This window comes from Corythoichthys intestinalis, chromosome 3, assembly GCF_030265065.1.
Source record: "Corythoichthys intestinalis isolate RoL2023-P3 chromosome 3, ASM3026506v1, whole genome shotgun sequence".
NCBI lineage: Eukaryota > Metazoa > Chordata > Actinopteri > Syngnathiformes > Syngnathidae > Corythoichthys > Corythoichthys intestinalis.
This window is the reverse complement of record NC_080397.1, coordinates 25816046-25843824: the sequence shown is the minus strand read 5'-3', so window position 1 is coordinate 25843824 and position 27779 is coordinate 25816046. Positions and strand designations below refer to the sequence as shown.

Sequence of the window (27779 nt, the reverse complement as noted above, 5' to 3'; positions counted from 1 at the left end):
TTTATTCAATGAATTGAATGGGTGTACAGAACTTTTCACGATTATTCTTTAGCATTGAATCTCGGGAAATACTTCCACTTACATTCTTTCAAACAAATGTACACAATGTCAAACTAGTGTGCCAAAATAAAATAATTTTGCATGTGTGTCTGTTCTGGAGCCCCTACAGCAGGGGTCAGCAACCCGAGGTTCTTTAGCGCTGCCCTAGCGGCTCCCTGGAGCTTTTTCAAAAATGTTTGAAAATGGAAAAAGATGCGGGAGGGAAATTTATTTTTAGTTTTAATATGGTTTTTGTAGGAGGGCTACCATGACACAAACATTCCTCTAATTTATTAATATTGTAATGAGTAGGGGTATCAAAATTATCGCGTTAACGGGCGGTAATTTTTTTTTTTTAAATTAAACACATTAAAATATTTGACGCAATTAACGCACATGCCGCGCTCAAACAGATTAAAATGACAGAACAGTGTCATGGCCACTTGTTACTTGTGTTTTTTGTCTCCCTCTGCTGGCGCCTTGGTGCAACTGATTTTATGGTGAGCATTGTGTAATTACTGACATCAACAATGGCGAGCGACTACTTTATTTTTTGATGGAAAATTTTACAAATTTTATTAAAACGAAAACATTAAGAGGGGTTTTAATATAAAATTTCTATAACTTGTACTAACATTTATCTTTTAAGAACTACAAGTCTTTCTATCCATGGATCACGTTAACAGAATGCTAATGTTAATGCCATTTTGTTGATTTATTGTTGTAATAAACAAATACAGTACTTATGTACAGTATGTTGAATGTATATATCTGTCTTGTGTCTTATATTTCCATTCCAACAATAATTTACAGAAAAATATGGCATATTTTATAGATGGTTTGAATTGCGATTAATTAATTTATAAGCTGTGATTAACGCGATTAAAAATTTTAATCGTTTGACAGCCCTATCATGAAGTTAAACTTGAGGCGGCATCGTACAACAGAGTAGTCACATTTTCTATATGATACGATGCACTGCAGGGAAAATAAACATTTACAGTATTTCCCGCACTATAAGGTGCATCAGAGTATAAGGAGCACCTTCAATGAATGGCCTATTTTAAAACTGTTTCATATGTATATGGTGCACTGCATTATAAGACGCAGTAGTAGTAGTAGTAGTAGTAGTAGTAGTGGTTGGGCTTGTGTTGTGCATTCACAAAATGGAGCTGAGCTAAATGGAATGTCATGCCACGATTAACGAATATTGATCCATATATAAGGCACATCGGATTAAAAGGCGCCCTGTTGGCTTTTGAGAAATTTAAGGCTTTCAGGTGCGCCTTATAGTGCGGAAAATACGATTATCATGAAGGCTCATTATGTATTGGGTTTAGGGTTAGGCTTTAGAACAATAGGGTAAATAAATTTAACCATCTGGTGCCCACTAGAAACAATCTAGTGCACACGAGAAACAATCTGGTGCGCAAACTGCAGGTGCGCATCGGACACCAACAGTTTCGGGGTGCTAAAAATGATAAGACAGGATTTAGTTGAGCTTTATTTCAATCTTGGACTAAAGATAAAATAAAGATATTACTGCATTAGTTACACATCGTCACCATTACTTCGTCACGGAACGACCAATAGTTTTCTTGTGCGCACCAGATTGTTTCTGGTGCGTACCAGATAGTTTCTAGTGCGCACAACATATTATCTGGTGCGCACCAGAGTTTCTAGTACATACCACATACTATCTGGTGCGCGCCATATTGTTTCTCGAGCGCACCAGATAGCTGCTAGTGCGCACCACATACTATCTGGTGCACAACAGATGGTCCAAATGTATTTTATTTCTGTCGATGTCCCTTTAGGGGCTCCGTAGGTCTGTCAATACATGTGTGTTTGAATAATGAGTTGTTTGTCGATGGCGTCAAAAACAGACTGAGGATCCTGATCGGCATCCACGTGCACACCGTCTGGAAACACACACTACACACACACAAATATGAGCTTGTTGCTACAATTGTAAAAGTATAACATAGTGTTGCACCCGATCGGTACTAAAATAATGTCATCGGTGAATACTAAGCAGAGGTGGGTAGAGTGGCCAAAAAATTTAATTAAGTAATAGTAGCGTTACTTCAAAATAATATTACGCAAGTAAGAGTAAAATTATTCATCTAAAAAAATGTGCACCAGTACAAGTAAAAAAAGTATTTGGTGAAAATAATACTCAAGTAATGAGTAACATTGTGAGTAACTGCTACAGTGCTGGCCAAAAGTATTGGCACCCCTGCAATTCTGTCAGATAACGTTCAATTTCTCCCAGGAAATGATTGTGATTACAAACGCTTTGGTAGTAATATCTTCATTTATTTTGCCTGCAATGAAAAATGCACCGGACAAAAGTATTGGCACCCTTTGAAAAATCATGTGATGCTTCTCTAATTTGTGTAATTAACAGCAGCTGTTACTTACCTGTGGCAGATAAGAGGTGGTGGCAATAACTAAATCACACTTGCAGCCAGTTAAAATGGATTAAAGTTGACTCAACCTCTGTCCTGTGTACCACATTGAGTATGGAGAAAATAAAGAAGACCAAAGAATTGTCTGAGGACTTGAGAAGCAAAATTGTGAGGAAGCATGGGCAATCTCAAGGCTACAAGTCCATCTCCAAAGATCTGAATCTTCCTGTGTCTAATGTGCGCAGTGTCATCAATAAGTATTAAGCCCATGGTCCAGTGGCTAACCTCCCTAGGGAAAAAAAAATTTGACGAGAGATTTCAACAAAATATTGTGCAAATGGTGGCTAAAGAACCTCAACTAACATCCAAACAAGTTCAAGCTGTCCTGCAGTCCGACGGTACAACAGTGTCAACCCGTACTATCCGTCGACGTCTGAATGAAAAGGGACTCAATGCTAGGATACCCAGGAAGACCCCACTTCTTACCAAGAGACATATAAAAGCCAGGCTGGAGTTTGCCAAAACTTACCTGAGAAAGCCCAAAACATTTGGAAGAATGTTCTCTGGTCAGATGAGACAAAAGTAGAACTTTTTGGGAAAAGGCATCAACATAGAGTTTACAGGAAAAAAAACGAGGCCTTCAAAGAAAAGAACACGGTCCCCACAGTCAAACATGGCGGAGGTTCCCTGATGTTTTGCGGTTGTTTTGCGGTTGCTTTGCTGCCTCTGGCACTGGATTGCTTGACCATGTGCATGGCATTATAAAGTCTAAAGACTACCAACGAATTTTGCAGCATACTGTAGGGCCCAGTGTGAGAAAGCTGGGTCTCCCTCAGAGGTCATGGGTCTTCCAGCAGGACAATGGCCCAAAACACACTTCAAAAAAGCACTAGAAAATGGTTTGAGAGAAAGAACTGGAGACTTCTAATGTGGCCAGCAATGAGGCCAGACCTGAATCCCATAGAACACCTGCGGACTTGCGGAGGGGTCTGAAAATAGCAGTTTGGAGAAGGCACCCTTCAAATCTCAGAGACCTGGAGCCGTTGGCCAAAGAAGAATGGTCTACAATTCCAGCAGAGCATTGTAAGAAACTCATTGAACGGATACCGGAAGCAGTTCGCAGTTATTTTGTCTAAAGGTTGTGCTACTAAGCATTAGGCTGAGGGTGCCAATACTTTTTTCCAGACCATTTTTGGAGTTTTGTGTAAATACTAAAATGATACGCTGCTCAGCCTTCGCCGCGTACAGACGCACTCTGAAGCACTCTCTTATCTTAACCTATAAGTGCTCAGGGCCAGCAAGCTCAACTCCCAGTATGGCTCCAAAAAATTTGAAACCTGGAGACTTGGATGAATTAAATCCTCCATACAGAAGTTGGAGGTCTCCTTGACTGGCTTGATTCAAAACCAGAATCAAGAAATCGTCAGAGAGCTCCATTTAATTCGCACTGAAAACGAGAAACTCAAGCAGGCGGTCGAGGAGAGAGACGTTCGCATCAAGAAGCTGTAAATTTTGGCTGACAATCTCGACCAGTGCCGACGCGCAAATGAGCTCATCATTTCTGGATTACAACTGACGTCTGGCCCAGGGGACACAGTGGCGCAACTGGCAATTGCTAAGCTGAAAGAGTATGGAATAAACATGGAACCGCTGGACATCCTTCGCTGCCTTCTGCTCCCATCTGGGGGGAGAGGACCGGTGACGGTGCTCATGAAGCTGGCAGACCACAAGACCAAGACTGCCCTGCTTAACTCGCCGAAATGCCGAAATTGCAAGAAAATCACGTCAACTCAAGAAAGCTGGGAAAATAGCCAACACCTGGGTCTTGGATTGCAGGCTCTAAGAGACTTATAAGAAAAGCATTTTGAGTCGCTACTCACACCAGTTGTGACAACATATCACACACATAGCCACAACAAAATGTTCCACAGCAAACAGATGCAAAAATGTCAGGGACATGACAAAGTCATGACCTTGTACGCCCTATAATTAATCGAGCTGCTTGACTGGACGCTTAGTCACTAAACCCAGATTGTTGACTGTGTTATTCTACAGTTTTGATGTATGTTCCATGCCTGAATGTGCGTCTTTAGTTGTATGGGGGACGGGAAACTGATAAGCATATGCTTCATCTCGTCCGCCTTTGTCGTCTTCTTTGGTTTTTTCTTCAGGCGAATCATATCACATTTTGTAATTGTCAATGTGTTAGGGCCTCAGTCTCCTGAGCCCTGCTCCTCCTCCCTGTTTGTGTGTGTGTGCGTGCGTGTGTGTCTTGATTGCAGGATTGGGCAGATGGGTGAGCCTGGGACCAGGTGCAGTCGATCATCATTAGCAGCCTACTTAAGCCAGTCCCTGGCATCACTTCATCGCCAGATCAACTACTCTACTTGACGAGTTTGTGACGCTAGCATTTGCTTTTTTCCAAGTATTTCTGATATTCTACTCACTCTGCCTTGCTTACAGATTCTATGTTACTCGCCTGCCTTGACAACTTGCCTGGTCACCCAACAACTGCCGCCTGACTTTTTGGACACAGACCATCTTTATATTCTGCAATAAACAATTGTTAACTCTGCCACCTTGCCTTCCTCTCTGCATCTGGGTCCCCCGCTCACCCAGAAACGTAACAGCTTGATCTGGCCGTAATATGGACCCAGCAGAGACCGAACCGCTTCACCGCCAAGCAGCTGCCCAGGACGTCCTTCTGGAGCTACACGGTGAGGCAATCTCCGCCCTGTCGAGACAGTTAAGTGAATTTGCCGAAACCCTGGCTCGACTCCAGGCTGGGCTCTCCTCCCCTCAAGCCTTTAAGCAGGTGCCACCTGCTCCGGAGTCGCTTTACACAGCCCCTTTTACCTCCAGAGAGCCGTTTGTCCCGGCACCTGCTCCTTATCACGGAGACTTGGGGACTTGTCGAGCCTTTTTGGTTCAATGTGCACTCGTTTTCACGCAGCAGCCCCACACGTACGCTTCCGAAGATGCCAAAATAGCATACCTCATTGGCTGCCTTCGTGGTGCCGCGCTAGAATGGGCTACAGCGACATGGGAGGGGTGCTCTCCTGCCTGCTCCTCCTATCACGCCTTTACGGAGGAAATGAAAAAGGTGTTTGATCACCCAGTGCGCGGCAGGGAGGCAGCGAAGCGCCTCATGTCGCTCCAGCAAGGCACAGACAGCGTAGCAGAATTTGCAATCCGCTTTAGGACGCTTGCCGCCGAGAGTCGCTTCAACAATGTGGCACTCCAGGAGATCTTCCGGGGTGCCTTTAACGACTCAATTAAGGATGAGTTGGCCGCCCGGGATGAGCCTGCTGACCTCGACCAGCTCGTTGACCTTTCCATCCGGCTAGATTGTCGTCTCCGTGAGCGCCACAGGGAACGTTTGAGACATCTGGGACCACTGGCTTTCTCGTCCACCCAGCCACATGTCCCACTCACACCTTCATTCCATGGAGGGCACGGCTCCCCGTCTACTCTACGCCCTAGCGCAGGGCCTGAGCCAATGCAGTTGGGACGTGCCCGGCTTTCCACTGAGGAGAGGGAGCGCCGGCGGTGTGCCAATTTGTGCCTTTACTGTGGGGGTGAAAACCATTTTGTCATCAACTGCCCTGTGCGGTCAGGGAGGAGGGCCACTCCACTCTCCAACAAGAACAGCCCGGTGAGTCATGATCAAACCATAACAATCGCACGTTTAAAGCTTTCTGCCATGCTTTGTTGGAGAGAACAGTCTATCCCGTTATATGCCCTTGTTGATTCTGGTGCAGACGATAATCTAATTGACCGTGCCCTGGTCGACCAGATGGGGATCACTCTACTGCCCCTAAAAACCCCGATCAAGGCCCGAGCCCTCAATGGCGACCTGTTATATTGTGTGACTCAGGAGACTGCCCCCTTATCCTTAGTGCTCTCGGGAAACCACAGAGAAGTAATAAAGTTTTATGTTTTTGAGAATCTTCAAGTGCCCTTAGTTCTCGGCCTGCCTTGGCTTAAGACCCACAACCCCAATATCGATTGGAGGGGGGGCAGCGTATCGGCTTGGAGCGACTTTTGCCTCAGTAACTGCCTGGGATCTGCCGCCGTGGTCACTGTTGCACAACCAGCTCCAGAGCAGGTAGATCTGTCCCTTGTTCCAGCCTGTTATCACGATCTTGCTCCCGTTTTCAGCAAAAGCCGTGCCAAGTCGCTACCACCTCATAGGCCCTATGACTGCACCATCGACTTGAAGCCTGGGGCGCCTCTTCCCAGTGGACGGCTGTTCAACATCTCGCGCCAGGAACGGCAAGCTATGGAGGAATACATCTCGGAATCTTTGGCTGCTGGTGTAATCCGTCCATCTTCTTCGCCGGTGGGGGCTGGCTTTTTCTTTGTAGGCAAGAAGGACAAGACCCTGCGACCTTGTGTTGACTATAGAGGCCTTAACAGCATAACAGTCAAAAACAGGTACCCACTTCCTCTTATCGACTCTGCCTTTGCTTCCCTTCATGGTGCCACAGTCTTCACGAAGCTCGACCTACGCCAAGCCTACCATCTGGTCCGCATCCGTGAGGGGGACGAATGGAAGACGGCCTTCAACACTCATCGTGGCCACTACGAGTATTTGGTGATGCCCTTTGGTTTGACTAATGCGCCTGCCGTCTTCCAGTGCCTTGTCAACGACGTCCTGCGGGACATGATAGGCGTATTTGTGTTTGTTTACCTGGACGACATTCTTATTTTTTCAGATTCCCTCACAGCACACGTAGGTCATGTTCGGCAGGTGCTCCAAAGGCTACTTGAAAACCAACTCTACGTCAAACCCGAGAAGTGCGAATTTCATGTCGCTCATACCACGTTCCTTGGCTTTGTCGTCGCTAAGGGAGAATTGAAAATGGACCCCGCCAAAGTGACAGCTGTCACTGATTGGCCCCGACCAGCCTCACGGAAGGCCCTGCAGCGCTTCTTGGGATTTGCGAACTTCCTCCGGCGATTCATCAGGGACTACAGCCGGGTTGCTGCCCCCCTCACAGGCCTCACCTCTCCGTCAGTACCATTCAAGTGGACTGCTGCAGCGGAAGCAGCATTCAGTGATCTCAAGAGGCGGTTCAGTTCTGCACCCATCCTTTGTCACCCTGACCTAACACGCCAGTTCATTGTCGAGGTGGACGCTTCAGATCTAGGAGTGGGAGCCGTGCTTTCCCAGCGCTCGGAGGATAGCAAGGTACACCCATGCGCATTCTTTTCCCGCAGGCTATCGGCGGCAGAGCGCAATTACAGCATTGGCGACAAGGAGCTCTTGGCAGTGAAGCTTGCTTTGGAGGAGTGGCGCCACTTCCTCGAAGGGGCAGAGCACCCATTTGTCGTCTGGACAGACCATCGAAACCTGGAGTACATTCGGTCGGCCAAGAGACTGAACTCCAGGCAGGCAAGGTGGGCTCTCTTCTTTGACCGCTTCTCCTTCACTCTCTCTTACCTTCCAGGGTCTCAGAACATCAAGCCTGACGCACTGTCCCGCCAGTTCGCACCCGATGGTGAAAGACCAGAACCCAAACCCATTCTATCCCCTTCCTGTTTTGTGGCATCTCTCAATTGGGAGATCGAGTCGGTGGTCAAGCGGGCCCAAGCGCAACAAGCAGATCCAGGGGGAGGCCCCAGGAACCGTTTGTTTGTGCCTGATTCTGTCCGGGCCCAGGTGCTGGAGTGGGGGCACTCCACACCCCTGACATGCCATCCTGGTGTGCGTAGAACACTGGCCTTTATCAGACGGCGATTCTGGTGGCCGTCCATGGAAGGGGACACAAAAGCCTTTGTGGCAGCTTGCACGGTCTGCGCCCGTAATAAGACCTCCACCAAGCCCAGTTCCGGTCTTCTTCAACCACTTCCTGTTCCTGGCTGCCCATGGTCGCACATTGCTCTTGACTTCGTCACTGGTCTCCCGCCATCTAAGGGTAATACAGTCATACTCACAGTCATAGACCGTTTCTCAAAGACTGCTCATTTCCTTGCATTACCCAAACTCCCATCTGCTAAGGAGACGGCAAACCTGCTGGTCAACAACGTCTTTCGTCTTCATGGAATCCCTGCTGACATTGTGTCTGACCGTGGTCCCCAGTTCATCTCCCAAGTCTGGAGGGCTTTCTGTGCAGCCCTGGGCGTCAAGATCAGTCTGTCTTCCGGATACCACCCACAGACTAACGGGCAAGCAGAACGAGCCAACCAACAACTGGAGTCAGCCCTGCGCTGTATGACCAGCACGCATCCCTCTTCCTGGTGCTCACATCTTGCCTGGGTCGAGTATGCGCACAACACGCTGCCAAGCGCTTCCTCTGGTTTGTCCCCCTTTCAATGTTCATTAGGTTACCAGCCCCCCCTGTTTCCGTCGCAGGAGACGGAATGTGCTGTTCCATCAGTACAAGCCCACATGCGCAAGTGTGCCAAGGTCTGGAAGACTGCCCGCACGGCCCTGCTCCGCGCAGCCTCAAGCTCCAAAGCGCAGGCCGATCGCCGCCGCACGCCTGCGCCCACCTACAACGTCGGACAGCAGGTCTGGCTCAGTGCCCGTAACCTCCCCCTCAAAGTGGAGTCCAGAAAACTGTCGCCGCGTTTTGTGGGCCCGTACGAAATCGTGGCAATCGTAAACCCAAGCGCTGTCCGCCTCAAGCTTCCTGCCTCTCTTCGAGTCCACCCCACATTCCATGTGTCCCAAATAAAGCCAGTCTCATCCAGTCCGCTGTCTCCTTCGGTGCCAGCTCCTCCTCCTCCCCGGCTCATCGATGGGCATCCCGCCTTCACTGTCCGGAGGCTGCTGGACGTCCGCCGACGAGGTCGGGGCCTCCAGTACTTGGTGGACTGGGAGGGTTACGGGCCTGAGGAGCGCAGCTGGGTCCCCGCCCGCCATGTGCTGTGTCGGTCCCTTATCCGTGACTTTCACCGTCAGAACCCTGGTCGGCTGGCTGGTGCGCCAAGTGGCGCCCGTAGGAGGGGGGGTACTGTTAGGGCCTCAGTCTCCTGAGCCCTGCTCCTCCTCCCTGTTTGTGTGTGTGTGCGTGCGTGTGTGTCTTGATTGCAGGATTGGGCAGATGGGTGAGCCTGGGACCAGGTGCAGTCGATCATCATTAGCAGCCTACTTAAGCCAGTCCCTGGCATCACTTCATCGCCAGATCAACTACTCTACTTGACGAGTTTGTGACGCTAGCATTTGCTTTTTTCCAAGTATTTCTGATATTCTACTCACTCTGCCTTGCTTACAGATTCTATGTTACTCGCCTGCCTTGACAACTTGCCTGGTCACCCAACAACTGCCGCCTGACTTTTTGGACACAGACCATCTTTATATTCTGCAATAAACAATTGTTAACTCTGCCACCTTGCCTTCCTCTCTGCATCTGGGTCCCCCGCTCACCCAGAAACGTAACACAATGATTGTTAATGATACCGATGATGATAACAATAAAATTCCATAAATAAATAAATAAATACTAATTTAAAAAAATATTCATTCTCTTTTGTGTGTTTTCATTGCCAGCAAAATAAATGAAGATATTCCTACCAAAGCATTCGTAATTGCAATGATTTTCTGGGAGAAATTGAGCATTACCTGACAGAATTGCATGGGTGCCAATACTTTTGGCCAGCACTGTATGTTTTTTTTTAAACAATGTTGGGGTTTTTTCTCAGCAAGAAGTTATCTATATGAAGTGTGATTATTATACTGTCTATAATCTATTACAGTACCGCATTAAGCCAAAGAAGTACAAAAAAAATTTTTTTTTTTGAATTCCAGAGAGAGAAAAAATCTGCAGAACTTAAGCATCATTCGTCCAAACAGCCCTATAGTGGAGAAAATAAGTTTGTCATTTGAATAGGGAATAGTTCCTTCATAGTTCCTATGATGAAATTAAAAGGGTCATACCTCCAGTTTTCCGTGGCCAATCGGTGCCAAATAAAAACTGGGAGAGAGGTTAAAATCCGTGCTTTCGACTCATGTTGAGGGCAGTGTTCTATGTCAAATCTTTCTTTTTTTTTTACGGTGCTTCAAAAACACCACGCAATTCAACAGGCTGGCTTGATCAAAGAACGGCAATCTTAAGTCTAATTGGTATCATTGAGTCATGCGATTATTGTTGCGACGTGTCATTGGTGAAACTGGTAGAGCTACTGTTGGCATCGCTGAAAAAAATAGTAACATCTTATATGTGGAATAAAGAGGGAAAATATAATGACTATTAGTAGCAGAGTTCAGTTTCTTCTTCACAAATCTACTCAAGTAAAAAGTATGGTAAAACTACTCTTAGAAGTACATTTTTCCTCAAAAAGTTACTCGCGTAAATATAACGCGTTACTACCCACCTCTGGTACTAAGAAATCATATTCAGATACTGCGCAATATGTACTTCTTGAGATCTAGTTTACAATCAATTGTTGCCCTACCCAAGATGGCTGCCACTTAAGCACACCGCTGCCAAAAAAAAAAAAGAGCACTTATCCCCCCTCCCAAGATTATGCCATCCCTCCCACTTTAAGTAGTAAGTAACGGGAAAAAAATAAAAATAACGTAGTATGGCAACAGTATCGGCTGGTTGTCAGAATCGGCAGCCAAAAAAAAATGGTGTTAATGCAAGGCTGGTATCCAAAACTGCATGTGCGTGTTTACCTGCAGGCCTGCAGTCTGTGTCCTGTACACCTCGATGGCGTACGTCACCGAGCGCGTATTAATGTCATACTCGCGGGATGGAGAGTTACCGCTGAGAAGGAATTGACATAGCTCATCACATGATCGGAGTTGAATGATTCATACCAAATATAAACTCTTTTTGGGTTCAAATGTTGTGTTGTGACTGACCTGGGATCAGCCGTGGAGCGCTTGCTGGCTCTTCTGTGAAAACAGACTTCGTCAATCAACTCCAGGAAGAAAACCCTGAAGGCGAGAACAAAAGCGTCGGGCCACGGCAACAACTACTTCCTGTACTCTCAACTCATTGGCTGCCATTGACGGCGTTAAATGTCCAATCCATTTCAACTCACTTCCTGTTGATTTGGTCATTTTTAGCTGATTTTGGTCACTTCATGTACATGTTGTGGCATGTCAGGGTCACTTCCTGTTGATTTTGGATCACTTTCCTGTTTATTTGGTGGCTTTTTCTGAGTCACTTTCTGTTGATTTTGGGGGCAATTCCGTGTCACTACCTGTGAATGTTGGGGCAACTAGAAACATATGACCAAAGATGGGAATCCCTGTGTAGCTCACGATACGATAGGATTTGCGATACAAGGCTCACGATAACGATCTTACAATTTGGAGATACAAAAAGTATAGAATCACGGGTCAGGAAACCATTGTAGACTCAAGTAAAAGTAGCGATACTTCAAAATAATATTACTCAAGTAAAAGTAGTCATCCAAAAAATGTACTCAAGTACAAGTAAAAAAGTGTTTGGTGAAAAGAATACTGAAGTAATGGGTAACATTGTGAGTAACTGCTTACGATGTTTGATTTTGTTTTTTTTTTTTTATCCTTTTTTTTTTTTTTACCCCGCAGCTGTCTATATGAACTGTTATTATTATACTGTACTATAAAATATGACATAACCATATTAAGCCACAGAAAATTTTTAAAATCATTTAATTCCGGTGAGAGAAAAAAAATCTACAGAAACGTCCAAAGAGCATGAAGGCCCTCTAGTGGAGAAAACATTTCCATCCATTCATCCATCCATTATCCACACTATTATGAAATTAAAAGGCGCCTATATCTGGTTTTCCATGGCAAATAAAAACTGGGAGAGAGGTTAAAATCCACGCTTTAGGGTCACATTAAGGCTAGCGCTCTATGTTAAATACTTCCATTTTTACGGCGCTTTAAAGACGCATGATTGAACTGGCTGGTGGGATCACAGAATGGCAAGCTTGAGTCTGATTGGTTTAATGGAGTCACGGGATGATTGTTGCTACATCTCATTGGTGAAACTAATAGAGCCACTGTTAGCATCAATGGTAGAAAAAAAGTAAAATCTTATACAGTATTTAGAATAAAGAGGGAAAATGTGACGACTAGTGTAGCCCTAAGTAGCGGAGTAATAGTAGTGTTTCTTCTTCACAAATCTACTACTTAGAAATCTACTCTTAGAAGTACATTTTTCTTAAAAAGTTACTCAAGTAAATGTAACGGAGTCAATGTAACGTGTGACTACCCACACCAAAAATGGCCTCAGGGCTGCCATGTTGGTAGGGGCGACGTTCCCATCAAAGTCAACATATTAACATTAATGTTGTACCGCACGCATGCTATTTTTAGACCGTGACGTCGCATCGTAAAACGGAAGTAAAGCAGAAGAGGGACATTATAGACTCATCCTCACATAGACACCATGTTAATTATGCTACTTTTATCCGGTAATCTTTCAAAAACGAACATGCCGATCACACATTGCTTTTTTGGAACTTGTAGAAACGACTCTAGACATTACGACATATGAAGGATGAAACCAAAAACTCGGACGAAAAATGTAAAGAATGAATCAACTTGCACGGAACGCCAGCTCGGCAGTAAACATTTATGCAGTAAACATTTTGTTGGGTTGGCATTGTCTTTCAGAGGACAAAGAGGTAAGCCATTTTGATATTTTTAACTTAATTTTTAGCATGACGTTGTGCCGTGCTGCTTCTGTCTGACAAATACCTGAAAAGAATTAAAATGGTATCTGACTGCCACAGTTACATTTTCTGTTGTAAAAAAAAAAACAACTTTAGTGAGGGGGAAGTGTAAATAAATTATATAATTATGATTTCTTATCAATGAAAAAAATTAAAAGTGTTCGTTGGCTGTCACTGAGTAGCATTTGTGATCGCTACGCAAAACAAACAATATAGATTACCCCCGAGAACGGTCATAGACGTCGGACAACCAGAGGATATAATTCATTCATTCACAGGGCTGGTGGTAAAGGATAGCTTGTTGAAACAGGAGAATGTCATTGTCAGTTGCGTAAGAAAAAGGTGTCGATAAAAAAGCTATGCTTCGGTCGGCTCGTTTTTTTCGTCTATTTCACCCCTCGACACTCAAGCCATCTCTTTAACTGAACATTTTTATGTTCTTCCACATCTTTGCCGGTGAAATTTGGCACCAGGGACATCATTTTCGGAAAGAATTGGTAGGTTTAGCTCTCTCTCCTTCGTACACCATTTTCCATTCATTTTCTATCAGGGACAAACGGTTCCGTGTCCCCCCTTAACAACAGTAGCTAACATCATGAAAATTAATGAGCGGAAGTGATGTGTTGCTTGCGGTACGCCATTCACTGCCACCCTCCTACTTGAAACGGATAGGATGTCTGCTGGTGACAAACTCATTTCAATTCACAGCAGAAGGATGATTGTATGCCACGTGATTGGACTTCTATCGTCGTTGATGGTACCTAGAGTTCAGAGGGTACGTTTCAGTGGTTTGCAAGTTGGAACCTGTTTGGCGCGTTGAGCGAATGTGCCAGATGCTGGGCGTGTTGGAGGTCGCATGGCAGGTGGTGAAGGATCCAGCCTCGTTGGCTGCAGTCCACACGATTCAGACGCTCCTGGAGGACTTCCAGAACCACGCTGCTTGGAACTGAACACACACAAAAAGAACACCAGCCACGTTGAAGTCATTTTGTCACCCACAGACCACAACTTTTTTTTTTTTTTAATCTTGAAATGGACAATGATTTAATTTCATATCATTTTATACTGTTTATTTTTTATTGTCAATAATTTACAGTTTGGATAAACTTCCCCATTCATTTCCAAATACAGCACCGACAAAAAAATGAACGTTACAAAAAAAATACTAATAATAAATCCAAGAAATGTGCCAAAATCAACAGAAAGTGATCAGGAATCAACATTAAGTCACCCAAAATGAACAGGAAGTGACTGGATTCAATCAGATGTAACCCAGGGTTTCAACCCATTCAAAGTCAATGACCCAAAATGTACAGTGACTTGGAAATGCCCCAATATATTGATGAGAAACCAAACACTCTAAGTGGGTCTGGCATGCCACGAAAGATGCGCATGCTGAAAAGCACCTCATACCCATTGTGAAGTATGGGGGTGGGTCAGTGATGCTGTGGGGCTGTTTCGCTTCCAAAGGCCCTGGGAACCTAGGGTGAACGCTTTGATATACCAGGACATTTTAAATCCAAATCTATTGCCCTTTGCCTGAAAGCTGAAGATGGGTCGTCACTGGGTCTTTCAGCAAAACAATGACCCTAAACATATGCCCAAATCTACACAAAAATGGTTCACCAGACACAAAATCAAGCTCCTCCCATGGCCATCTCAGTCCCCAGACCTTGTTTTTTTGGCAAAAGGGCATTGTACAAAGCATTAACACCAGGGGTGCTAATAATTGTGACACACATTATTTGATGTCAAATAATTATTTCTTTATGTGTATGTAGTTTTTCCCCACTGAATAAATGCACTTGGATTGAAGGTTGGATTTTTCGCTTTTTTCCATTAAGGTCCCATATTATTTGAATTAAAAAAAAATATTAGAAGCTAAAAAACACATCTTAACCAGGGGTGCCAATAATTATGGAGGGTACTGTATGCTGCCCTCTGGTCTGCCCCGGCGTGGATAAGGCCTGCTTTTTGTTTTCGCAGCTTTGCAATGCAACCAAAGGCTCTTCAAGCACTTAATGTACACGTGAAGAGTGTGCACGCGATTGGAATATTGGAACACAGTTTGGGCCTATGACTGGCTCTCAACAGCGAAGCAGCCAGAAGGATTTGCTGACTGTCTAAGTGTCACTTTTTTTAAAGGACCCATTTCTGAAGTGCTCAGTTTACGTATTAAGTTAATCACATGATAATATTAAGAATAACAATAATTTTAAAAAATCTGACGACCCCCCCATTCCCCCCCCCAAAAAATAATTCTCCTCGGATCTACACAATTCATGTAGGTCACCCTTTCTGACTTCAAAACGGCGAATTTCGCCGAAAGGTGAGAGATTTTAATGCCTGCAAAAATCAATAGGAAGTGACCTTAGTCTTTTTTTTTTTCCAGTGAGAAATATAAAGTCGATGCACATAATTCACTTTGGCGGACCACACCAAAATGGCTCCCGAGTTGTTGCGCCGTGATTTGCGTGATCAAACACCGGAATAGATGGTGAACTTCAGCCCACCTGTCCGACTGTGCCGCAAGTACGATCGGACTTCTTCCCCGACAGGAGACTGATCCGCTTGAGCCCATTCAAGAAGATCGCTGCAACACACTGACACAAGAGCAATGGTGACATTTTCTGGTCGGTATGTGAACAAACCTGTCTCAACGCTCCGCCGTTGCACTGAATTGCATTGAGTTTAGCTTTTTTTGTACCCCAAAAAAGTCTAATCGAAGAAAAATACTTAATTTCATTAAATTCATGAAATTTTACGGAAATAAAAGCACTGGTGTAAAATCTTTTGAAAGTTTTTAATTTTCACAGCAGAAGGATGAAAAATGACCTCTCAACGCCCCTACCAACATGGCGTCAGAGTGGCCATGTGAGTAAGGGCTAGGTTCCCATCAACGTCAATGCACTGACGTTCAAATTAAGTCATAGCTAGCTTATTTCTCAATTTTTTCAATGTTAAGGCAACTACTATCATACCTGTCAAGTTGTACGGTTTCGGCGTAATTTGTACAAGTGAGCACTGATTTTTAAATGGGAACGAAGTACGTTCAAAATCTGTACGTTTTTCGTGCATTACGTTTTTTTTTCTCTGTTCGGATTTTGTCACCGTTTCGGCAACGAGACAATGTGCGTTACTATGCGTTACTACGTTGGTTGAATGACGCAAGAAAAGTCACGAGACACTGAGAGCGAAGTGTTTGTTGCGACGCTGTTGCAAATGCGATGCTAGGCTAGGTAGCGCCAATATTTCCTGACTGTAGCCAACAGCCTACAATCTACACCTAGATATCTCATGCATATAGAACTACATGCGAAATGACAGAATCGGTGGCGCTTAGTAAACAGCCGCCATTTTAGAGCAGTACACTTCTCAGAAAGGCTCTGTTGTGGTGAACCTTCCTAGCGAACCAAAGTAACTTTTTATCTAAAATACTCCTAAATCAGCAAAATCTTGACTTGAATCTATCTTAAAATGATGAAACAGTTTTAAAACTTTCACGTCGAAATGAAATAATAAATCAATGACTTCCAAACATAGCATTTTTTTTTTTTTTAAATGAAAGACTTTTTGGGAGAAGTAATTGGTAACTAATTAATTACTTTTTAAAAGTAAGATTAACAACACTGGTCATAAAGATGAAGTCTGCAGAATGGAAAGTGACGAAAGCGAAGATTTTATTGTGCCAATTTGTTGCCGAAAACAATTTGCCCGGAATTATTGCTGATCACTTCTCCGAATTAGCAAAAGAACTGTTCCCTGACTCAAAGATAGCATCGGTGCGTTAATTTTATCAATTGACCTTTTTCATTTATAATTGGACACACTAATGAACTACCTTCAAGTCAAACTGAATTGCGAGCTGAAGTGCCATGAAGTGCAGCCGTTGAGACATGATAGAAATTGCCAAAAGTGCTACATACAATTATAACAAAAGTCACTTTTAATTTTCGTAATCATGATTTAGCTGGAGATATTGTTATTTGATTGCTCCAGGTTATATGGTACAATATTACCAATAAATTCATATTTTTTAAAAATTGAGTTTTATTTTTGTTTCATATTGCACGCTATATACCACATTGTTTCAGGATACGCGGGTAGTGTGGACCTGAGGAACACAAGGGCTTGGACGGCGAAAACTGTGGAGAACAAACGCTGACGAGCACTCGGGCATTGACAATGACGCAACAAGAAGTGAAAAGAAACTGGGAGCTTATGTACACACAGAGGCAAGGGGTAACGAAAAAACGAGGAACAGATGGGTGACACAGAAGGATGCAAGTTGGCGGATACACTAGGAGCAGGTACAACAGGTGAAATCAATGGGCAATCACAGGAACACACTAGGAGGGAACCAACACAAAACCAAACAGTTGTAAGATTTGTCACCAATTTGTAAGGGCATACGTCACTAGTTGTAAGACTGCCAACGGCCTCGGGTTGACAGGTATGTACTATTTACCCATTGTCTGCCATTGACGGCACTAGACGTCCAAGCCATTTGAAGCGGGAGCTTTGATTGTTCATTCGCCGCCACCCTTCCACTTCAAATGGATTGGACGTCAACAAGTGATAAACTCATTTCAATTCACAGCTGAACAACATCTAAAATTGTCTTGGATGCATCATCCAAGCAAGACAATGCTATGCTTGGATGCAAAGCTGGCGGCCTTCTTGGATAGGTCTACTGGCGGTTGGAAACTAGATATGGGAAAAAAACTATGCGCAACATCGGCGTGGTATTTCTTCGAACATCCCGATAACAACGACAGCATTTTAGTGTCGTATCGGTACTGATACTGTGTGAACGTACCGTCCACCATTTTGTACTTGTCGGCCAGCATCTTGGCTTGATGCCTCTTTCCCGAGCCGGGCGGACCTAAGAGGAGCACTCTGGGAGTTCTGGAACAACGGCGAGTACGCAAGAACGCCACCACTATGACACAAAACACGCGGGTGAGCGCACGAGTAAATGTGCACGCAAACGATGAACGGGACCTTGCTGGTAGACGTCGAGAGGGGGCTGATCAGCGTCCACCGTCTTGAGGATGTGTCGGTAGGCGGAGCTTATCCCGGTGACTTCACAACAGTAGCGCTGCAGGCCCGCCCTGAGACTCAGACCGCCATCCAGGGCATCGCTCCTCCTTTCCGCGCGCTGCCGCACTGTATCATCGGTGGGCTGCGCGAAGGTCTCGTGGTACACGTCTGGGCACGGAAAAACAGTTGGATGATTGGGCGGTGACCCGACGCGGAAAGGTGAGTTGCATACCTCCGGTGAGCGGATCCGTCAGCCCGCCCCGGTGTCTTTCCAGGAGAACGTCTTCAGCAGCGGCTAGCAGAACTGATGCGGAGAGGTGTTTGTCACCGTGCAGGCTCGCAGCTCACGGCTAAACTTACCCACATGCTTGGGAATGACGCCACCCTGCTGGAGATTCCGAGCCTGAAGGCGAGTTTGAGGAAGTCCGTCCAGCACCCAGCCCTAAAACACACCCGAATGTGATTCCTTATCGCCAAAAGCTCAGGGCGTAAATCAGGGGCGTAGGTTCGGTCTCAACCTTGGTAGGGACGATATAACAACATAACCTGCATGTAAAGTTTTTGCTTGGAATGGGACATTCAGTAGACCAAATAGATTATTGAACTGGGGTCAGGGTTAGATTTCTCACGAATATGAACCAGGGGCAGGGGGGCACAACATGTTGATGACCCCGAAACGCAGTGTCAGCAATAAAATTAATTTACAACAATATTTATAATAATAAGTTGACAATGAGCGTTTTTTGTTTCCTATCATTCTTGAGGGGAATTCTGAATCAGGCTGCTTAGGCAATACTTTTCGCCAAGATCGTCAACAATTGAATATGGTACGCCCGCCGGTGTCGTGCCAATGTAGTTACTCCAGTCAAAAATTGTATCCCCTGGGCAGAGCCATATGGAGGTAGATTTGTGTCTTAATTATTCAATCCCAAAAAATTGCTTCAATTAAAAAAAAAAAAAAGTTGCTTTAATCAAAATATATATTTTGAATTTTAAAAAAGTCACTTCAATCAAAAAAAAAAAAAAAAGTGTTTGAATGTAAAAATAATTTTGAAACTCAAAAAAATGCATGTGAAAGCCTATTTTTTCTAATTGATTTGTTTTTGATTGGAGTCAACATTTTTTGATTGAAGCAACTTTTTTGATTGAAGTAATGTTGATTTGTGTTTGGGCCATATTTTAGCTAGGATGTTTTTGTCTTTATTATTCAATCAAAAAAACAAGTTGCTTAATTTTTTTTTTTTCCAAAAAGAAAAATCACTTCAATCACAAAAAAACCAAGGAAAATTTCAATCATAAAAAACGTTTTTGAATGCGAAAAAATATTTGAGATTGAAAATTTTGCATTTTAACATTTAATTTTTCATTGTTAGTTTTCTTTGATTGAAGCAATCCTTTTGTGTTTGGGCCATTTATGAATAGGACATTTGTGTCTCATTCAGTCAATCCCCAAAAAATATTTTGTATCAAAGAAAAAAATCATATGAAAAATAAAATTGCCCTCCCCTAATTTTTTTTTGGGGGGGGGGAATATATGCAAAGCAATTGACTGTCTAAGGTGCTAGTCACATGATCTGTTCGAAAAATTATTTTGACCCATTATAAAAATTTTTTTTTTTGTTCATTTCATACATTCTTGTTGCAGTTTTATTGTTTTAGAACTTTTACATATATATAGGAAAGTCAATTTCATGCAATGACACTTTTCGGACACTCCCCTTAAAATCCGCTTATTGCTAAATCAGGGGTGCTCATGATCGACCAGTTGATTGCAACGCTGGTGTGGGAACTTTTTTTATGCACATAGTTAATTATGATTATGTTGTGTTGTGTGAGCAACATATGAGGTTATGCATCACCCATTTCTCTCTAAGCAGCTTCTTGCTCACGTCTTTCTGGTTCTACAGTTTCCAGCAGAGTTCACTACATTTCTCACAGTTTAGATGAGATGTAAGATGTAGTTACACAAAAGCAACAGAAAGTGACCGTGAATGCCACAAAACCAACATTAAGTGACAAAAAAAAAGTCAACAGGAAATGACCCAGGAATTCAAAATCAACATGAAGTGATCCAAATTCAACAGGAAGTGATCCATGGAAGTTTCCAGAGTAATGGAGCAAGCATCCCCATGCAATTTCTTTAAAAATGTTATTTTCTAGTCACATATAAAGTCATTTGAGTTGCATACTGTGTTGAAGCAGTCTGACTCTTTGAGTCGCTCTTGAATCAGGTCAACCAGAAGATCATCGGGAACCTCCTGAGCAAACACACAAAAACGCAGATTCGTCGGGCATCACAACAGATAGCATATGTCGAACTAAATGTCCTATGCACGATGTGTGAGTCAATAGGGATGAGCGTCATCACTTGTTGGCCATATTGCATTAAAGCGTTTACTACAGCAAGAGTGTACAAACTGCTAAATTTTCAATCCATTCACAAAAAGTTTGATTGTTGGTCACATGAAATATCCTTAATATCATCTAAGGGTGTGACAATATTTCAAAAAGGTGATATGTTGCGATACTTTCTAGCCTATGAGGTTATCAATATATCATTTTAAAGGTATCCTGGGACTTAAAGACTTGTAGGCTTTACTAGGCCACAATTGTTTTCTCTTACTACAATATTCATTCTTTCATTTTCCATGCCGCTTTTTCCTCACGAGGGTCGCGGAGGTGCTGGAGCCTATCCCAGCTAACAACAGGCAGTAGGCAGGGTACACCCTGAACTGGTTGCCAGCCAATCGCAGTTACTCCAATATGTTATTAGAAAAACATAAAATATTGCCATTGATTTAAAAATCTATAATATATAGCACATGTTTTGACCTATGGAGGGCACCATGTTTTCCGCGCGCAATGCACGCTGGGGTGATGACGCGGTTGGCCTGGACTGGGAGAAAAGCTGTGCTAGCTAGCAAGCAAAGCTAGTATGATGACTAGCATTATTTTGTCATTTTGCTGCTGGTCAGATTGTTTTGTTACAGAGATGTGGGATGAGTTCCCAACATCGCACCTGCATCCCATTCCAGGTCATCAGCAGTGTCTTTAAACCAATCCTAGGCGGCCTGCTGAGATATTGATTTGCTGCCGTTTGACAGTTTGTATATCCCTTCTTTACTAGTTGCATCATTGCCTTATTTTTTTCGTTTGTCTGCCTCTCACCACGGTTTTCCATCAGTTTTTTTTTTTTATTGATCCCCACTTATTGTCAGGGACCCTTTTTGTGTCTCTCTTTTCGCGATTGCGTGTTTTTTTTTTGTGTATTCAACAACCCCTTTTATGCAATCTGCTTAACTCATTCACTCCCAGCCATTTTCACCGGAGCAAGACCCTTCGCTCCCGGCCGTTTTACTGGATTTTGACTGATTTTCCAAGGCCCACAGAAAATTCTGTTCTATTGCTATATAAACATGGAACCCACCAAAAGAAAGACACTCTTCTTTCAGCAGAAAAAAAAAATCTTTTTCCATTCTTTAGAAAACAGCATTATAAAATAGCTTAGTTTGAGCAATTTTCCAATTTCTGATGAAAAAACAGAAAAATTGAGCTTTTTGTGAAAGCATACATTTCAAACATAACTTTAACACAGCTATTTTTTTGCTTTAGTTACATCCCAAACATCTGAATAATGTTTTCCTTTTACAAAATACCATAAACAACTAGACAAATAGAGCTTTTGATAGCAAAGTAACAATTTATTTACACATTACTAACTGAGATGACGCTGTTGTGGCCGCGACAGCCGGGTTAACTTTTCCCTCATCGCCGCCTGTCTCATAAAGATGGATTTTTTTTTGTCTCTGCGGGGTCTGCTCGGCGGGCAGCATAGACTCAACGACATCGTCCGTTGCACTGGTGGTCCCGGTTGTTCTGCTCGGTCATCCGCCGCCTGGCATCCTTGCGCCGGCGCTCCGGCCGTGTGGCCCGGCCATTCGTTACCGTTGAATCGGGTTGCGGGTCTTACCAATTGCGCTACTGCCCTCCAGTGGCCAGTTTTATTGCTTTAAAATGGATTTTCAGCTTTGTGCTTTGGAGCTCAATTGAATCAGAACCCAGAGATGTCTCTTATGAAAAAAAACGTAAAAGACGTAATACGTCTTTGGGACACTGAAACAATTAAGAATAGAACATATTTATACGTTTTTGGGAGCAAGTGAGTTAATGACTGAAGTGAGCCGCATTATTTCCACCCAAAATTAACAGTTTCTATTCAATTGCGAAAATCTGAACTGACCAAATATCAATAGGAAATGACGTGAAATGCCCCAAAATGAACTCATTGCCTGGCATTGGCTGCCACTGACAGCCATAGACGTCCAATCCGTTGACATCTACTCGTGATAAACTCATTCCAATTCACAGCTGAAGTATGTTTTTTTTTCCCGTTTATGAGTTGTTTTGTAGAATATCATAGAATGATTTCCTGACCGGTGTATCGATAATTGTTGCATCGCCGTATCGTGAGATCGTGATCCTTGTACCGCAAATCGTATCCTATCGTGAGCTACCCAGAGGTTTCTACCCCTAGTATCATCGTCCAAAGAAAGGATATCGTATCGTCAAGAATTTGCCGATTTCTATACCTAATGCGTACCTGTTGCTTGAGCGCGTACTGGCGCGCTTGTTCGCCAAGCTCCGATTGGTTCTCCAGGAGCTTTTCCATGGTAACGTGAACCGCTTTGACGTCGGCGCACAGCTTCCGGGCCTGACGGAGACACGGACGGAGTCACGTGATGAATGGTCGCGCCATGACGAAGACGACTCCGCTCACCAGAGTGGTTTTCCCTACGGCAGGAGGACCCAGCAGAACCACCCTGGGAACTTGAGACACATAAGCAAGATGAATGTGCGTGAAACAGCGTCACCTGGTTTTCAGAAATGGAATGACACGCGGAGGCAACTGACCGTGCACGCTGCTCTCTTGCAGCAGATGCAGAAGGTACGCAATGGGGTCTTCGGGCTGGTCCACAGCCAGACTGGACACCATACTCTTGATACACACACACGTACAACCTTGGATTTGGACGGCAACTAACGGGTGCTTTATATTGTGAGCGAGAAGATTTTTATCGCAGCTGACCTGGACTAGGTGGATGATGTTGTGCTGGTCCGCATAGATGGACATCTGAGGGGGGACCCTCAGGGGTTGAACGCTCTCAGTCATTTGCGCCTTCAGACGGACGTCCAAGTACAGTATGGATAAGTATCAAAACTGAAATGTTATATCTGGTTACCTAATAGGGTTGAATGATACTGGAAAAAACTGACATTGCGATTTTGGGGGGTTTGCTTTGCGATATACAGTACACATATAATATATATATATATATATATATATAAATGACGGAAAACACTCAGGTGACTTGAGGTTCTGCTCTGAGATCCCCAATTTAGCCAACTTTCAAAATTGTCCGAGATGCATGTGTGATACATCATTGGAAAGCTTAAAATCTATATTTTCTGGGGGGAAAACATTTTGAGCAGGAGGGCATTTAAAAAAAAAAAAATTTTAACAGCAAAACCCTATCTGGAGGTGAGAGCACACGAGAACAGAATTACAGACGCCATGACTTTAACGAGATATAATCGCGTACTTACTTTTTTTCCAATCCAAAAACTACATGTAGCATGTATCACTGAGTGTCAAGACACAGCTGTGAATGGCTACAGCTGGATTTTGGGGGGATTTTATGGGTGAAGCATGGTAATATAACAAGGGTCACGATCCAGAAATCGCAGACATCAAGGAGTGGTCGAGATTTTCTTTTTCATATATTTACCCTTTTAAACATTTTTTTTTTTTTCAACTTTTTTTTTGTTTGGATCAATTATTTATCATCTAACATATTAGAGAAAATGCGACAGTAACAAAAAAATACAATTACGTGATAGTTATGAGGTAGATATCTGACTTTTTTAAAGACGCCATTTTTTTCATTGTGACATAATTTGTTTAAAAGTTTAAAATATGTGAGTGAATAATTTTTGAAAGTGATTTTTTTTAATTTTTTTTTTTAAACCGAAATATGAGACATCAATGAATGATTTTAAGCTAAAAACGACAGACATTTTCAATAATAAATATAATTAATTACCTTTGTTTTATGGCTTGGTTGAAGCAAAAGCGGTTGTGCAACGTCTGTAAACGGTGGTTTTCAGGGTAAAATGGACAAATTAAAAATAGTTCAGGGGCTTCATGTGCCAGTAATCTGCTATGGCAGCATATAGACCCTACCCACGTGACGTCACAACTCCGCCCTCCTGACTGGTGCCGCCCAATTGTCCGTCAACACATCGTGTTTGCCTGTTACGGCTACGTACATTCCTCCTATTTACGGCGTGTTTTTCTGCTCGTTAACATTAATAATCAAATGGTGAAGGCGTGTGTGGCGGTCGGTTGCAATAGCAGAGAAGATAGACGGAGAGACTTGAAGTTCTACCGGATTCCGAGAGACCCGGAGAGGAGAGAGCGAGATGGGCTGCTGCAATTCGACGAGAAAACTGGGCTCCAAACGATTACCACAGATTATGTAGTAGTCATTTTATATCTGGTAAGATGCATTTAATATATATTTAGAGGGTTTTGGGCTGACAACCACAATTGAGATCATTGCTAGGCTAATCGCCGACAACATACTGGACTGTCTCAGGAAATTAGAATACACAATATTCTAATTTTTCGAGACAGTCCTGTGTATATATACAGGACTGTTTCAGGAAATTAGAATACACAATATTCTAATTTCCTGACTGTCTCAGGAAATTAGAATACACAATATTCTAATTTTTCGAGACAGTCCTGTGTATATATACAGGACTGTCTCAGGAAATTAGAATACACAATATTCTAATTTCCTGAGACAGTCAATATTCTAATTTCCTGAGACAGTCAGGAAATTAGAATATTGTGTATTCTAATTTCCTGAGACAGTCCTGTATATATACACAGGACTGTCTCAAAAAATTAGAATATTGTGTATTCTAATTTCCTGAGACAGTCCAGTACACGTATGTATGTAGTGAGAGTACTATCACTAAACCATATAAACATTAAAAGCCCTAGCTCCATTGACAAATGACATGAAATACATTAGACTTGACATTGGATGTTAGCAAGAACAAAAGATTTTGAATTGAAAATTTCGTAACTCACCTTTCCAAGCACAAGATAGATTCCTGCCAAATTTTCGTGGACGAGGACCTGTTTCACCCAACCAGCAACGAAGTATTTATAAGCCTCCAAGCTCTTAAAGTTTTTCAAACTTTCGTGAGAATAGGCTGATTTTGTGTGGACAAGATAGTTGTACATATCAGGGTAGCTAGCAGATGTCAGGCAAATACGGCGGAGACAGCGGGTCGAAAAACATCGATTTAGGCATCAAATATGGATCTGGTGAATGGATAAACTGAAGCTTTTTCACATAACGCCTTTTATGCAACGCATCAAGTGAGTTTACGGCATCCGAAAGCACCGGGTCTTCCATGAAATGCATTATAAATTGCTCGATCAATTGAGACCATTGATAATACAGACACAAAATGACGGACAAGGGGGCGGAACAATACAGCGATCACGTGATTTTGTGACGTCGGTGGGTAGGGTCTATAGGCATATTGTTCTATCAAACACAACAGTTGTTTTATCTTAAAATACAGCAGTCTCTTTTAAAGAGGGGTGAAACTGCTTTTTCAATCTTGTCTGTATTTTCCGCCATATATATATATATATATATATATATAACTGAACTCTATACAATGCAAATAAGGTTGCTTAAAAGGTGGTGGGGACAATTTGAGCATCCTGAAAAGTTGCTAGTGTTGTGTCCCTACCGTCCGAGTGTAAACCTACGCCCTTGCAGGTTATGAATATGATATTTGATTGGAAAAGGTCAACGGAAATGTATTATCTAAAAATACATGTATATTATATATGTATTTGTATAATAATAAAAAAAAAATAGAATTAAAAAAAAAAAACTGATGAGAATGTAATGGCCAATTTAAATGTTGTCCATTCACTGCTAGCCCTCCCGCTTCAAGTGGATCGGGCATCTATCTCCATCAACGGCAGACAATGAGGAATAACAAATGCTTTATAATTGACAAAATAACCTGGGTGACGCTAGATTTCAATGTCAATGCATTGACTTTAATGGGAAGGTCCCCCTTCCAACATGGCCGAGGTCTTTTCGTGCTGCCGTTAATTGAAATGTGTTTATCACTAACGGCAGCCATTAAGATAATATCCCTGTTATCTCACTCGAAAATGAAAGGATTCATAATATTTTTAGTGACTTAAGAGGTCATTTCATTGTTTACCTCGATTAAGTGTGCTGGTTGGTCAAGTGACGTCACAAACGCACGCACACAGCGTTGTTGTCTACAGACTCAAACATGCTAATGTTCCGAGACGTCTTGCATGTTTAGCGTCAAAAGCTTCAAAAATGATCAAGACTTACCTCGCACTTTTAGTCTTTTTGCTCTTTCTATCCGCAGCTGCGAGTCGCCTCGTTGGGTGCTTGCGTCGTTGCCTCGGCAACCACGCGCGCTTTTAGATGTTGACGCGTGGTCACGTGTTCAGATAAAAAAAGGAATCCGTCGATTGCAAGGCACGGTGGAAAATAGAAACTAACAGGACAATGAGTTCATTATAGGAAATGTTATTAAATACATTTTAAAATATATCAGAAAATTAAATAATTTTGAACATATATAAAAATTAAATTAAAAAAATAATTGAATTTCCTAAATAAAATGAAAGCTCTGGAAGAAACTTTCATATTTGAGCTTGGTTACTTGCATTGAGTCTTCGTACAATCTGGATTCCCCCCAATATGGGACGGGATGCCAAGGGCGTAGGTTTGCATGGGGACAGTAGGGACATAACACTACCAACTTTTCAGGATGCTCAAATTGTCCCCACCAACTTTTAAGCAACCTTATTTGCATTAAGTGAGTTCAGTTAAGTAGGTAATTTAGATTTGACCCCTATTATTAAGAGAATTATTTTCATTATGTTCAGACTTACATTTACCCCCTTTCACTTGCTGAACGTGCCGGTATACCCCCCCCCACAAACGCATGTTTGATTGGCTGATGACTTGAACCCCCCGCCACCCCCCCCCCCCACCCACACACAGAGCCCCGACAGAATAATGTCAAACTGCCTCCTCTGCCTCCTTTGAAAAGGAGGGATATTATATATATAGTATATACAGCATATATAGTTTTTTTTTTTTGGCCAGCGTCAGCCACTGTAAGTAATGTAAAAAGACATCAATGTTGTGGAGGTGGGGAACACACCACTAATTTTGCTACTGAAAATTTGACCTGCATCAGAGGTAGCATAACATTAAACTCTGTAAACTTGCTAACCTGCAAAATTCGAGTAGTAAGCTGCTGAGAGAGAAGTGTCCTCCTGTATGTGTTTTCCAATGTTAACCTTAATTAAACCGTTTTTGTTGAGTTTGGCTGTGCTTGTGGACAAAAGCAGGAGTGTTTCACCAGAAAGAAGGTTCCATTTTTATGTATTTTTGCTATTCCCTGACAAAGAAATTTTCTCAGTAATACTTAACTTATTTATTTAGACAGACAATGTTGAGTAGTCTTAGAAAAATTTTTTTTTTTGCATTCACAGATAGTTAAGAGATTACT

General features: G+C 42.9%; 1 protein-coding gene across 1 annotated transcript; it reads right to left on the bottom strand.

Moving 5' to 3' along the window:
* On the bottom strand, positions 1-26663 carry ak8 (adenylate kinase 8). The gene is made up of 15 exons (XM_057831193.1): positions 26585-26663; positions 23206-23295; positions 23031-23115; positions 22897-22946; positions 22720-22830; positions 20309-20377; positions 18480-18561; positions 18352-18423; positions 18081-18287; positions 17896-18018; positions 15590-15679; positions 13881-14022; positions 11266-11340; positions 11077-11167; positions 1-1974 (listed from the first exon to the last, which is right to left on the bottom strand). The coding sequence occupies exons 2-15, from the start codon at positions 23287-23289 to the stop codon at positions 1873-1875; spliced, it is 1383 nt and encodes a 460-aa protein (XP_057687176.1). The 5' UTR covers positions 23290-23295; positions 26585-26663; the 3' UTR covers positions 1-1872.
* Positions 26664-27779: the final 1116 nt, after the last annotated feature.